General features: G+C 44.8%; 1 protein-coding gene across 4 annotated transcripts in view; it reads right to left on the bottom strand.

The window, feature by feature from the left end:
* KMT2E (lysine methyltransferase 2E (inactive)) overlaps positions 1-16013 on the bottom strand; it is a 3564841-nt gene that overhangs the window by 2078190 nt on the left and 1470638 nt on the right. For all 4 annotated transcript variants that reach the window (XM_069629119.1, XM_069629120.1, XM_069629118.1 and 1 more), the window contains one exon: positions 7518-7748. In XM_069629119.1, coding sequence (XP_069485220.1) covers positions 7518-7748 — 231 coding nt within the window. The remainder of the gene's footprint in view (positions 1-7517; positions 7749-16013) is intronic.

The following is a 16013-nucleotide window of genomic DNA, read 5'->3' as shown; positions in this document are numbered from 1 at the left end:
TGTTTGCTATAAATGGGAAAAAATAACTTTAACAAAAGGATTTAAAAGTTGAGAATATTATCGAATTTGAAAAAATTGGTGAGTATGTTAAATGAATATTTCAATTGGTGGTTTGCCTCTACCACCTAATTTGTTGTACATAAACAATGTATTTGAGTTGATATAGCTAAGCAAAAAAATGTTTTTCTTGTTTTATATTAGAAAACTCTCCTGATGAACCACGTGCGTTAAACGTGGAGAAACACGTGTTGAGAGACAAAAGGGATATGGTTATTTGAAGAAGAAAGTTTATGTTTGAAAGGAAATAAAAAACAAAGATGTGCATAACCAATCAAAGATGTATCTTTGTATGATTTAAAAGGTTCAGAAAAGGAATACCGGAAGCGCACTCTAATGAAGTGTACAGTTAAAAAGAAATGCTCTTCAAAGTTGGCTCTCTTCCTTCTCCAATGATGATAAACCAGATATCATCTTCTTACAGGAGACAATGTGTACCTTTGATTTGACTCTAGATGAATATTGCATGATTTGTAGCCATGCGAATAGGGGTACTCTGGGGCGCCCAATGGGAGGAATTGCCATTATATGAAATTAATCGACCTAAACTATCTGTGAGATGGAACTTGGCATTATGTAATCAAATAGCAGAGAAAATCAGTACTGAGTTCATTAGAACATCATTATGTTGGGATCTCGGTGTCTCTTTGTTCGACAAAGAGGAAGAAACAGTCGGAATAATTAACAATGCTATACAAACTGTTGAAGGTAAATCAATTTTGAAGGGTTTACTTCATATTAAAACGGAAAAAAAACAAAGAGTTGCACACTGTTAAGAAACTTGTGCATAACTATGCTCAGATCAAATATGTAAAAAATCGCATTTTACTAAAGTTTAAAAATGAAACAAGAATTCCGAAAAAAACTCAATCGAATAACCTTAATTGTCGAATTGTGCGCAAATTATGTAGACATGACTCCAGGTATATTTGGTTGATTATGCGTAACCCCACCTGCTCTAAGGTTGCTACTAATGTGAATATTATCCCGGATAATATATGGGCCGCATACATAACAGAGAAATTCGCTATGCCATCGCGATTTAAATCTAATACACCTGTACTAAACTCCCTTACGAAATGGGATAGTTTGAAATGGTCCGAAACAGACATTATATGGGCAATTAATAAACTATCTCAATCAAATGCCCCCGGCCCTGATGGCATTCCTTCGTGCATGTATAAAGCCGACCCAATGTTATGGGCAGCGATACTGAAAATTAAATTCGATGTGATCTTTAAAACCGGTAACATACCAGAGCAATGGGGCATGTCAATAATCGTACCAATATATAAGAAAGGCAATGCTCTTGAACCTCAAAACTATAGACCTATATCGCTTATTAATAGATGTGCGAAGATTTTTGCAAGCCTTCTTCTCCACGACTTGGAAAAGTGCATTGCCACCAATTATATTTTGGCAAAATCTCAAATAGGTTTTAGGAAGTCAATGGGCACTACGTTAAACGCTACATGGATGTCCCATATCATTTCTAGTACAAAAAAGAAAGGAGCATATCCAATCTACATAGCAAGCATCGATCTATCTTGTGCCTTTGACTGTGTTATAAGGAACATACTATGGACTAAATTACTACAACTAGGAATTCCATCAGAATTAATATACGGGTTAATGATGCTGCATTTCAACACTGCATATAAAGTAAAATTATCCAGTGATGGTGCAATCACGTAGGACATTAGAACTCATATCGGTTTAAAACAAGGCTGTAATCTTGCAGCTATGCTTTTTAATCTGTACATCTGCGATCAAGATCGGATTTGGAAGGAACTGGGGATGTATCCCATTAGGCTAGGCGCAATAAGACTACACTGGTTGGCATTCGCCGATGACCTGCTTATAATGGATACTACTCCTTCTGGCCTTCAAGCGAAATGACTTGCTTTTGAGAAATATGCCTTGGATTTAAATCTTGTACCAAATGTCAACAAAACAAATATCCTGATTTTACATGCTGGCAGGAAATTAAAATCATTTAGGTGGAAAATGGGCAATCTTGCAATACAAATACAGTCTGAAATCTGTTATCTTGGCTATCGACTAAGCAGTAACTCTTCAATTAATATCTAGAAAGAAAGATTGAACAATAAAGTATGTCCATTAAAGAGCCAAATGAAGATCATTTTTACAAGATACTGCCAATTTTCCTTAAGCCCTATGCGTGACTTTTTAACCATGAAGGTTCAAGCGGTTTTGATTTATATTCTGGATGTGTGTCCTTTTGACTTATGTGAGTACTTGGATACTATACAAGGACATATACTTAAAAGATGTTTTAAATATCGCAATGTCTATCCCAAATTGCATGATTAGGCACGAGCTAAGCTTGATCTCTCTATCATACAGAGTGGTATGGCGTCTATTATCAAATTATGCGAAGATATTAAATCCGCCTAGAAATTGTCTACACCAAGACTTACAACACGCGATGGAAACTAATTCAGTAGCCATGATTAAGAGCTTTGAAACTCAAATGAATTTGATATTAAATAGACTTAAAGTAACTTCTGAGGATTTGTGCCTACGTCCTGCCTTTGTTAAGAAAAAACTATTTGAGGACGATTGGATTCGAACAATTGACCAAATAAAGTCTTACTCTACATACTCCGAATATGCTAAATTTTTGCGGAAACGAATTCCATGCAATCGCTATGTTAATCTATTTCCTTGTCCGATTATTAGGAGATTGTACATACGTTTTAAATTAAATCAATTCCATACAAAAGAACGGTGCCAGCATTGGGCAGCAAATGCAATGTATATGCATACAACGCAATGTAGATTTCCGGTATGTAAAGAACCCTATGAAACTCTAAAACACTTAGTATTGGCGTGTGGTTACTTTAAAGGTCTACGCACGTTTTACCTGGCTAAATTTGTTAATATCGAGTTTACTGACTGTACCTCATTTCTATGGGAAAGACTTATGAACGGTGCACACTACCCATTAATTTTAGCCCTGGGTAATTTTTTAAAAATCATAGAAACAGAACTCAAGAGATTTGAAACCCAAGAAAAAATCAACTAACAAGGATATACGATTTTAATTTTCAAAAACTTCTGTTTAAAGTATATATCAATTAGAATGCATTTTAAATTTATTGTATGAATATATGTCTTGTAAACGGACAATGATATGAAATGACAAAAATTGTAAATTTTATATTTGTTTTAAATGTGTTTTACGATTTGTATATGTAAGATGTGTTTAACATGTGATAAATATGATTCAATTTTGTAAAGGTTTTTTTTTAACCAAAAACAAATTTTAAAAAAAAACCATATGCTTGGCGAAGGTTGCAAAGTCCTGACCACTGTATGGAAGCCCATTATCTGACTTAATAGTATTTGGAATCCCCCATTCGCTGAGCACCTCATCAAACACAGCAGAAACCTGCGGGAAAGCAGTTGTCGTCACTCTCTTCACAAAAGAGAAACGTGAAAATTCATATATAAACACAAGTAGATAACTTCCAGTACCCATTGGGCCATAAAAGTCAACTGCCACTCTATCCTATGGTCTTTCGGGAATTTGAGTAGGTTGCAATGGTAACGGGAGATCCACTCTAGCCCTCCACTGGCAAAGTAGACACTGTCGCACTGAGTCCTCTACCATCACATCCATGTGAGGAAACCACACATCTCTGCAGCGGTTTCTTTATATTTTCAGCACCCCTATGACATTCATGCTCCGTCTGTATGACCATCTTCCACAAAGTGGGTGGAATCACAAGGCAGCATCCCCTCAATAGAATCACACTGTCCATTTTAGCCAACTCAATATACACCTTCGCTAGCTGCTTCATTTCCGCCAGGCTGTCTTCGGGATGGGCCCCACTCTGCCTACGATAATCCGTCCCTGGATTCTGATTCGTGAGCTGAATGGACAGGACCATAGATGGATGTTTCTTTGACTCACGGGCCACCACCTCTAGAGTAAGGGCAGGTGGCAAAGCGTTGGCCGTTACATAATTAATGTACTCCAGATCACCTTGTCTTGTCACATGATCTCCTCTGGGATGTCTCGAGATATAATCCGCTGGGTTTTGATCTCCTCCCGGCTTATGGACAATAGTATAATCATACTCTTGCAGGCGATTTCCCCACCTCTCAATTCTAGGTGGCATTTTGGTCTGAGGGTTTCCAAATAGAGAAAGAAGGGCCCGATGGTCTGTCACCAGCGTAAAACCTCTTCCAATGACAAAATTGTGAAAATGTTCAGATGCCCATAAGGCAACAAGACTGCTTCCCATCCAGAGAATATGCCATCTCGGTACTAGACAGAGCCCGTCTAGCATAGGCCACAATATGTCTAGGGTATACATGAAAAGGCGTATCCTTAATCTCCACCTGGGCTAGGATAGCCCACAACACCACAGGGCTGGCATCAACAATGATTTCAGTATGGCAGCTATGGTTAAAATATGGCAATATTTTTGTCTCTGCCAGCGTACCTTTTATTCCCCTGAAGGCAACCCAACACTCCTCTGTCCATTCAAACTTGGAATTTTTCTGCAACAACCGCCTCAAAGGCTCTGTCTGAGGCGCATAGTGTGGAAGCTACCTGGCACAATAGCCTTCCATACACAAGAATGATTGCACGTCCTTCACCTGCATAGGATGAGCTAAGTCCACAATAGTGCTGACTTTCTCAGGATCAGGAGGCATTCCAGCATCAGAAAAAATGTGGCCAAAAAAATCTTAATTTCTTCTTGTTAACAATGCATTTGGCGACATTGAGGGTCAAACCCGCTTTTTGCAAAGCCACACACGTGTCCACTAACGCCTGATCATGTTCTTCCTGAGGGGACCAATACACCAGAATATCATTGCTGTAATTTAAAGTATATTTTATAGGGAGAGGCGAATGGCCTACTGGAAAATCTTGGCAGCCGGAGAAATGCCAAAGTTCAATCTCTAATATCGAAACAGGCCTTCATGGGTTGAAAAAGTTATAATTGCTCTAGACTCAGGATGCAACTCCAACTGATGGTATTCCTGATGTAAATCCAGCTTTTAAAACACGGTAACATGGTTGAGTTGTACAATTATATCCTCAATACTAGGCCCAGGATGTCGTTTGCGCTGAATGGCCTTTGGGTGTGTGGCGCAAAGATATAAGAATTTTTAATAAATAAATACATTTTCAAACCGCATGTCAATGCACAGCCTGATTTTTCCACCATCCTTTGGAACATACACCAACGTAGAGATCCACAGTGTTGCTACAGTAGCTATCTCAATGATGTTGTTTCGTAAGAACTGTTCCAACTCGTCAGTTACGGCTTCTTGCAAATGAAACTCCACTCTCTGGGGGTGTTGAGGAACGGGTCTAACCGACTCATCAATATGCAGCTTGATGGCCATGCTCATCAAATGTGTAGAAGAGACAGAGACGTTGACAGAACAGTGGAGTGGGATGTGAAGTACCTCTGAATGCGGTGGAGACAGGGGTATTTACAAATTCGCCAGGAAGCACTGTACAGAGACAGCCATAGATGCAGGGATCAGAAAGGGGGTTGGTCATGGATGGTAGTGGCTGACCCCAGAGGACTGCCAAACGGCCACTGCAACTAATAGAAGAATGTTGAGTGTGCCCTAAGAGTTTTGTGGTGGGCGGGGGGTGATGTCACGGGTTGAAGGTAAAAGGCACTGTGCCTTTTAGGAAGACCCACGTGGGTATGAACACGTGGGTCTGATGGTATTTAAAGGAACATATAATTATAATAAAGGTTAGCTAGTGAAAGCAGACGTGGCTCTATGTTGCTTGTGATGCATACTTTCTTTTCCTATATCTGTTAACAGGAGGGAGCCAGTGCCATGTGGTCAACTGGAGTTAGTGTAAGGTGGAGCTGGCAGCAGAGAAATAGGTACTAAGGCCTAAGGTAGAAACTCCTTAAAGAGGCACTTAAAGTAGTGCACCATGGCCGAATGGTGAATCAACCATAGAAAACAATTGAAGAAGATATCTATGGGCATTGGCTCGGGTGGGATTGGTAGAGAACATGTCCAGGTGGAAGTCACTGTGGAAAAAACATCAGCTGCCAGTGTTGCGTGGTTCAGCAGTCAGAGTACTGCATAGCCCCAGAAGATAAAGAAAGCCATGGACATGGAGGACTAGTCTACACGTCATGCAAAGGATCACCATTTGATGTTGTGGCAAGATATGCCAGCCGATGGTCAAATGCCTGGGGAGAAGAATCCAAGGACTGCTGGTGTGAAGTGACAGAAAATCAGAGTTAGTTGTCATGGTCGAAGTGAAGCCGCCCCTCAGCAAGTCTTTGTACTTTGAGGCATCACCTTGGGTGCAGCTGCCTTCTACAAACCCCTGGAGAAACAATACAAATCAGTGGAGAAACCACAGTGTTGTCACTGGTAGGGGCTCAAAGAGCCTTAACATTTGTTCCCAGTAATGCAGTAGTTACATGCATGAGGACTGCTGGCATCCCACCGAAAATAGTTTCCTCGCCTGGTTGCTAAAGAGAAGAATGAGCTACTTAACCATTTTCCATTTGATGCCATAAACTTCAGACACAGATTCATTTGTAAAGTGGAGAGGATTTCCTCCCACCGTTGGAGCCATTCCATCAGTGTCCGACAGGAAAATGTATTGCAAGCCGCACAGGTGTCACAGCAGTGATCCGGGCAGGAACCATCTAAGCAGAGGGTTTGAGGGTCCATCACCAAGTACTACGGTACACAGGTCTTGCACAAAGAGAAACCAATATTCTGTGGAAAAAAACGAGAGAAGAAAAACATGCGGACATCCGACAGAAAAAGAAGAAAGATTTAAAAATAAAGATAGGTGGAAGAAAAACAAAGAAAAAATATAGCTGTTGCTGTGTAGGCATCTGATCCTATCAGCATGGAAAAAGAGAAGCAGTTTTCAAGAGGCAAAACCAGCACATGGTGGTGGGAGGCATTTGGTGTGCAAAAGGCTCTGGTCCCATCCCTTTAGGACGCACTCCTTTAAATATGGAGGAAAGGGGACAGAATGTAACAGTAAGAACTGACAACGGCTGCACTGGTGCTGATGAATCAGAAGCCCTCAGACAACCTCACTAAATTTAAAGAGTGCTTTTCATTGTTTTGAGGATCTGTGTTCAGTGCTCTATTATTCTATTTTAATTGCTTTTGTTTTAAAAACATGTTTTTCTATAAATATACTTTATTATTTAAAAATGTCCAGCCTGCCAGAAGTAAATAACCTAATGCTAATAATTCTTGGTAAGATTCCTGGCTGGAATACATTTTCCACATCCAGTTTTGTGCGTGGTAATGTGCAAAAATAATTATTCATTTGAAATGCCTTTTCTTGAAGATAAACCGCTGTTAATTAGTTTCCCACGCTGTTAAACAGTCCAACATTTTACTATAACTAAGTGATAACATTTAAGCATATTAAATTATGAAGTAAATATGTTCAACATTCACTGTACCTCAACTGGGGGCTTGAATATCAAATTGTTCGTATGCCAATCAGACTGGTTAAATAATTCTCTTGTGTTCAAATCATCATTAAGAATCAGAGCTATTCGGTGAGCTTCTCTTTGAACACTTTCACTGTATTGGTTGTTTTTAGCCTCTTCGTAACGATCCATCCATGCTTTAATTTTTGTCTCCCAGCCATAACTAAAACTCTCAGATGAATCAATCACTGGATCAGAGCCCTAGAAATAAAAGTAAGCAAACATGGTTGGCAATTAAATTGTATGTTTCTTTACTGAAATGACTATAAAGGACTTTTTTTTAGGATGTGCTAACATAATACACCAATCACATAAAAACATGGCAGCCTGTTAAACTATAATGATATGATATGGCCTTTATAATGCGCCTATCCAAAAGTGTTTCAAGGCACGACTAGGCAAGGGAGGGGGAACAGAGGGAAGACAGAGACAACGATCTTACTAGGCCAGGTGACATTGAGATCGCGCAAATAGTTTTGTATGTTTATTTCAGTCACCTATAACTTCAGATTATGTATGTGATGTACAAGAATGTAACAACACAATTATGTTTATTGCTTATTTCGGTAAAACAAAGCATACCATAAAACACAGCAAACAATAAGCAAATAGTAATATTACAACAACAACAAAATAATAATTGGAATTTAACATGTCACCCATAATAAAACCCTTAAAAACAAAACCACAAATTTCAGGATCCAACTAAACTTAATAGAAATTCTCTGAAAGACAAAGCACGTTTAAAAAAAATCAATACAGCCTACCCCACCTGTACAGTGTCCACCTGAAGCAGATAATGCATTGCTAGCATCGAAAACCTAAATCCTGCAGAAAAGGAAACAGTGTGGGCTGCCTTATCACTGAAAAAGCTGGGCAGAAAAGAAAGAACTGTGCCAAATGTGCTTTCGGCACCGCACAGAGCACATTTGATTGATCCACGTTCCTCTTAGACAAAGCTGCTACCACATCTCTTAAATGAATACAATTAAAGCGTGCCCTAGAAACAAGGATGCGCTGAGACGGCTGCTGAGCCCAGCTCAGATACTTCCGCAAACCAGGGGATGTAATGAATAAATGCTTCCTATTGGCTGGTCTCATAAACTCCAGGGACTCTCCCTTGTCCCAAATAAACTGGAGTACATTTGCCTTTGCAAAATTTGTGACCCTAATAGATGAAAAAGAAGTGGTGGAAAAACAGTGACCCACATCTGCATCTACTAACAAAATGTTTACATACCTAAACCAGGATATCTTCAGATGGGGATGTGTAACCACAAGATAGCCAATTAATTGCTGGGTCAAGATAGCTTTAGTATTCCCCCAAATTCTAAACCAGTGTGGATAGGTTCGACTTTGCCAAATTCCCATAGTTCCATACCATACCTTGCCACCGAAGAGGCTTTACCATGCTCGATTGGCTTTGTTTTAAACAAGTCCAAAGCTCTTGCTATCCCTCCCACCCCCAACCTTAGGGTCTGCTTCTCGATATGTGCCTCAGCCCCAAAGTTTGATGAAAGTCTCACCACCAGGTAATCAAAATGATCCACTCTAGGGATTAACTGCCCATTACAAAAGATAGCTGAAACACTCAGGGGACACGTACCCCTAAAGCAGGGCATGACCACCGATTTCTGGGCATTGATCTTCAGCCCCAGAGTATCCATAAATCTGCATACTCGTCAACAAGGCACTGTAGGCATCTGGGAGTGTGAGCCAATAGAGCCGTGTCATCTGCATATGCAAGGAAAGGCAAGCGCCTATTACCCAAACTAGGAAAATCAGAGTTAGATTTAAGTAGGTGGCCATATAGGAGATTAAAGCAGGGGGGACAGAACACAGCCTTGGCACACCCCACATTCAACCTGATAAAATAGAGATATAGGGCCTCATTACACTTTAGGCGGTAAGGAAATAACGATACCGGTAAGGGATTACCGGTATCGCTAAAATCCCTAGCTAATCACGACCCGGACTGGCCACTATTAGTGGCACCGCTAAGAACGGTGCCTCTAATAGCGGCCAGTCTGTGGGCGCGCGACCCCTCAGGTCGGCAATAGCGGCATGGCGCTAATAGCACGGCATTACAAGCCATGCGGACATGCAAATAGCGGCATGATATTGGCCAGAGAAGCCCATACCGGCATCGCAAATCACCCATTAAGAGAGCTGAGTAGTGTCCCCACCTGCCACAGGTGGCCACAACAGCACAGGTGGAGGCAATGGAGACTGGGGCAGAACAAAAGGAGCACACCACACCCCTTCCCACACCAAGATTGTTCCAATACTTGCTGCATTACATGGGCTGGAGGAATTATTGCATTGCAGCACCAACAACAACAGGCAGCACAGAGGAGACGCAGGGGGGGGAGGATGGCGAGACGGGCCCAGCAAGCCCCACCAGTGCACCGAGTCATACCACAGAGGCAGCCAGCAATCCCCAGGATTCTAGCCATTCCATTCAACCTAACCCCTGAGCAGTCACACACCCTGTGCCGCCTTGACCGGTATTCCTTCACCACCATTGCGGACATGATTCACAACGACATAGTGAGCCTCATAGACATCCGTACTGCCATCCCCCACTCTACTGAAGGTGGTAACTGTGCTCCACTACCAGGCCACAGGCACCTACCAGCATACGGTAGGGCAGATGCATGGCATTTCACAACCAGTATTCTCACGCACGCTGTCCCAGGTGCTCGATGGCCCCCGAAGCACACAAGTGAACACATATCCCTGCCACGGACTGCCCAGGAGATCTCCAACAACAAAGTTGGCATCTATTCACTGGCAGGCATCCCAAGTAGCATCGGGGCCATCGACTGTACCCATGTGGACATGGTGCACCCACATCACAATGAGGCAGTCTACCGAAACAGAAAGCATTACCACTCCATCAATGTCCAAATGGTATGTGACTCAAACAAGATAACAACACATTTGTGCCTGATACCCCTGATCAACCCATGATTCAATGGTCCTGCGGAACTCAACGATACCACGCAACATGGAGCGACATGCTGGACAACGTTCGTGGCTACTTGGTGAGTAGCAGGGCAAGCACATGGCAGTGTGATGTGGGGTGTGTTTGGGGGGGAGAGATGCATACTCCAACTGGTTGTGGACTGTCGTCCATACAATAAAGGGACATACAGATGTACGCCAATGTCCACCAAGGCAGCCCACAATGGAGCGGACACGAAACCACATGCAAGTAGTAAGCTGCACAACAAAGACATCAATCCATAACGCAAAACATGATACATCTATCCACATTCACATTGCACATCATACCATACCCTATATGACACAAAACTGCTACATGCAGCCAATATGCATAACGTGAATGTGCGTTGAACATCACAACAGATATGCGCCCTTGAGTGCATGCAAAGGGATCACCTGTAGCCATTGTACAGAACCACACCCATACAACACTACTCATGTGCCGCTTCACAGCATGGGGACATTGGAATCATAATGGCAGTACACTAGCAGTGTCGTACAAAGGTTGTCAGGCCCCAGGAACATATAGAATCTGTCCACACCCAGGACATGGGAAATACTGCCGGAGGCATGCATGGTGCACGTCCACTTGCAGGGACTAGCTTACCTTCTCACATTGCAGTTACACTGATCGTCGCCATGCATGCTGGGAATCGTGGATGCCAATCAGAATGCAAACAGAATTAGTGTGAAATGTCCAGGTTGCAATTGAGGTGACCAGTAACAAGGCCCCATTGTTCCACCAATGCAGGTGATGCTGGCTATCCCCTGAAGAGGTGGTTCCTTACCCCTATACGGAACCCACAGAACAGGCACGAAGAGGAATACTACCTTGCACATAACCGTACCTGCGTCGTGATTGAGCAGGCATTTGGCCTTCTGAAGACACGGTTCCGGTACCTAAGCTGGTCGGGTGGGGCTCTCCTGTACGGCCATGACAAGGTGCCGAAGATAACCATGGCATGTGTCATGCTGCACAATATGTGTATCAGATGGAATGTGCCACTTCCCCCTGACGTTGAAATGCAACCACCTGATGTGGATGATGATGAGGATGAGGATGGGGCAAACGGGCCGGCAGGTCATGCAAGAGGCAATGGCCTGGAGGGACACGATGTGCGTCGGCAACTGATCTATCAAATATTCTGAGAGACATGGTTCAACTCTTTTGGATGGATATGGGTATTGTTGCCCTGGTGTATGTGGTGAAGCGCACAATGGGCCCTGTACCCAATGAAGTACACATACACAATGATAAAAACCAAGCCTGTGTTTCAACTTGTCAACAGTGTATTATGATGAATTTGTGAACAAAAAGTGCATGGCCCCAACTGTGCAAACACCCCCCCCCCACAACACTCCCAAAAACACCCTTTCCCCCTCCTCCCACAACACTCCCAAAAACACCCTTTCCCCCCTCCCCCCACAACACTCCCAAAAACACCCTTTCCCCTCTCCCCCACAACACTCCCATGTGTGGCTTGTAGTACGTAGGTGTCCTGCTGCACATGTGCCAGCTAGTTCTTGCTGGTCCTACTTCTCATGGCCAGCACCTTTGGAGGTCGGGATGGCGTGCGCCCCATGGTGTGCAAGGAGCGGCGGCGGGGGCTTGTCTGACGTGAACTTGCAGAGGAGGATGTGCCCGGTCGATCCTGTGGTGGGGGGGATATTGCCGGTCCATAGCATCCGCTATGCGGGTGAGGACCTGCCTCAGTTGGGCCATCTCCTTGCAGAGCCTGTTTGTGCATGCCTCCATGCCCTCTCTTGTCTGGCTTGCATTGGCCCTAACCTCCTCCCTCAGACGGGCTGCCTCTTCCACATGCTGGCCAAGCAGCGCTGTTATTTCCACCTGCCTCTGGCTGATGGCTGACAGGTCATGGCGACTGCGTCCAGCTCTTGGGGTGGCTGCAGCGCCCTTGTCCATGGCTCGGCCATCAGGTGACCTGAGGGCTCCAGCACTCTTCCATGGTCTTGTTGCCAGATTGTCCATGGCTACTTGATCGAGATGATGGCCGTGGGCTTGCCTCAATGGATTGCAGGGGGCTGGGGGTCTGCCTTTGCGTTTCCAGGTCAATGGTGTCCTCCATGTCTGACAGCGGCGCGGTGGCTGCTGCCTCACCAGTCGAACTGGTGGCAGCAGAGAGCGGGCCCTCCGTGGTTGTTTCCAATGATGGGGGGAACACTGGCGTGGGTGCAGCAATTTTAGCAGCCGTGGCTTCAGGCCTTGGTGAACTGGCGCTCTTGCTGCGTTTACCCCTCTACTGGTGCTCACTCCTCCCAGTGCCCCTTGATGTGGTGGCGGTGTCCCCTGTCTCCTGTGCCCTGGCCTTTTTCTTGGCTAGGGGAGCCTGTGACACAGTGCCCTGCTCATCACTGTCTGTCTGTGAGCCTGTGGGGAACATAAATAGGGAATAGCATCGGTGATGGTTCAAGGTGCTTCATACCGAATAATTACGTCATGCCGCTCTATGCATTGGGTCCTCTTTAGTTGGGAATCCGGTAATGGGGATGTCGGGTGGGTCATGCATGCATGGATCTGTGTTGCACGTGTATGTGGTGATGCGTGTGTGTGTGTGTAGGGGTGTGACACTCACATGGGCAGGTTTGTGTGCATGTATTTTTGTGGCTGGATCCATGGGCTGATTCTGGACTCACATTTGGGGGGGGCCCTCACCCTTCACAGTGCATTGTTTAATGTCTACACTCAACTCCATCTGATGAAATGGGCGCACCGCGCTCCATGTTCCCGACTCCCTCGATGGATTCTACGCCAATTGTGCTGGCGCAGGTCTCCTCCCACTTCCGGAGTTTGATTGGGGAATCAGCACCACCTCCCGTGGCCACGGCCAGGTTGCGATTTGCAGCCAGTATGATGCGGACCCGGAGCCGTAGATCGTCCCACCGCTTCTTGCAGTCCCTGACAGTGCGGGTGGTGGTGCCCACCGCACTGACTTTATGGGCCACCTCTGCCCAGATGGCCTTTTTCTTCACAAGTGTCTCACACTGCATGTCATTCGCAAATACAACATTAGCATTTGCGGCAAGGGTCTCAGTTAACATGATCAGCTCTTCTCTGGTGAATTTTTCTTTGCGCTGCCGATCTGCGCCTTTCTTGTTGGCCTTTGCCATCGTCAGGGTATCCGGGATGCTTTGGTGATGGAGTGGTGTGGAAACAGGTCCTGGGGGATGAGTATGGCAATGGATTGTGTTTTTAAAGATGGCCGCCGTGCTCTTTCCCGTTCCTGTGCGATGACGCTATTTCTGGTTCCGCGATGTTACGGTCACCGCTAATAGCGCTGACTGCTAATAGCGATCACCGCTATTAGCGGTGACCGCTATTTGCATGTTGCAGGATGTCGGAAGTGCTATCAGCGCTTTCGTCGATGCCGCAAAGGGTCTTTTTGGGGTCTTTCGCGGCATGGCGGTAGGGACATTACAGGCATGGTGCTGTGCTCGTGTCCGCGTACTCATAATGCCACGCAATTAGCGGCATCATGCCAAGCCGGACATGTTAATAGCGCCATGCCGGTAATGGCCGGATTTTACCGCGTACCGTGTAATGAGGCCCATAGTGTTCCGCGGCTCCACTCCTCACACAATTTAGCACCAGCATATGTGGTCAACAGTAAAGGTCATGTAGCAAACATTCTGCAGCTCCACTGTCTTCCATAGCTCGATGCCAAATACTAAAAAAGAAGACCTGCAGTGACCAGTCTGGCTGGATCCACTGGATTCTGCTGCCTTTTAGGGGCTTACCTATAAAGTATTATTACGCATAGGAAAAGGCAATGTGTGCAAAATAAAATCTAAATTCTGAAAAATTGAGAAGCAGAAATTCTCTGGGATCCAAATGCCTTAAAACCAAATTAATCGACAAAAGTAAGGTGTGACAAAGTCAGATGCCGGACAAAGCCAGAAGGATACTCTGCAGCCTCAAGAGCTGACCAATGGGGCAACATCGCCAGTCCTGAGCTCCTTCAGGGACTATAGGGTGAGAACTGTAGAGCGCCCTTCTAAGTCTCTTACCATGGCTTGACATGAGCCATATGGACCAATAGCTGGGTGACTTAGAATGCCATTGTTAATATCTGGTCTTCTGCGTGATGTCAAAATGACAACCAGGCTTTTACTAAGCTCGGACATCGGTGGATCTACAGCGGGAGGGGTTAAGGGAGTGTTGGAAATGAACCATGGACTCCTGAAGTGGTTTAGATCTATATTTATTTAGGTTCATAGGTACAGACCCCCAGCACAGCTTCTCCCTCGAACACTGACACCAACTGACGTGCTTGGAATCTTTTTAACATTCTGTATGGAGCGTTACGTCCATCACACTCCATACCCATCAAGTTACATCATAACAAGAAGTAATTAACCAAGCCAATTTACAGGCCCAGTGCAAAGAAAAACCAAGGACGACTCATCAAGGAAGACAATGTGAATGAAGAGGTAGGGCCTATATAAGCCCAAATAGTAAAGCACTGGGCACAGCAGGAGAGCCTGAGTCGGAATTTGATATTAAAAGAGAAGAAATGTTGTGGGGATGCTGACGACATTGCAGCGGCTAAGAATGAGAGGAGGTCTTTGTAGTTGAACCCAGCCAGCAACCTAAATGGAACAGAACAGCTCGCTGGTGCGAAGGGCACCATTTCTCTTATTAGCATCCGGGGTGGGTGCCACAGCCAATCAGCTAGCTCAGATTGCGGGCTGAATCCCATGATCCAAGCTTGTATACCAAGCAAGCTCGGAAATGGGAGCGCCCACCCCAGCATTTCCCCTCCTCCTTTCTTCGCTCCTTCATCCCCCACCCCTCCCCACTCCACTCCACTCCACTTACCCAATTCCTCTGGTCGCTGCTTCTACAGCCCAGCCTTACATGGAAATGGAAGAGGATTTTGCCTTCCATTTCCACAATGGCCGTCTTAGGTGAGTATTTGTTAAATGAATGGGACGCCATGAGCAAGCAAACTATTCAGTCAAACCAACAGATTGCTACCCGCACCCTGTGTTTTGGTATACAAAATCTAGGGTGCTAATAGCAATACCATTCTCGCCGGCGGGCCCGATTGGGTGTTATAGGCACCAGGGCCCATCATTAAGGCCCTTGCTTGGGTCTATAACTATGGCCCTGGGATGTTACCACCCGATCCAGCCCGCCAGCTTGGGTATTTTTGCTATAAGAGTGAGAAAAGCATGATATCCCACATTAGTGGGAAGGGTACTATATCACTTAAGGAGCACAGGGCGCTATAACCCTGTATCAGGAAGGAGTAGGCCAGGAATTATCCTAGCCTCCTGGCTGGATTACAAATACCAAGCTGGGGACTAGTTCCCTGTGACCAGGAAAAAAACTTATCGTAGTGACAACTCCTTGCCTAAAGTCTAATTTCCTCCATACTTATGTCCATCTTTTGGGGACAGGACCAGAGCATTGTGTGCAGCAAATGTCCTTGATTT

Source organism: Ambystoma mexicanum, chromosome 12, assembly GCF_040938575.1.
Source record: "Ambystoma mexicanum isolate Mex_15411 chromosome 12, UKY_AmexF1_1, whole genome shotgun sequence".
NCBI classification, from domain to species: domain Eukaryota; kingdom Metazoa; phylum Chordata; class Amphibia; order Caudata; family Ambystomatidae; genus Ambystoma; species Ambystoma mexicanum.
This window is presented reverse-complemented; position numbering and strand designations above follow the sequence as displayed.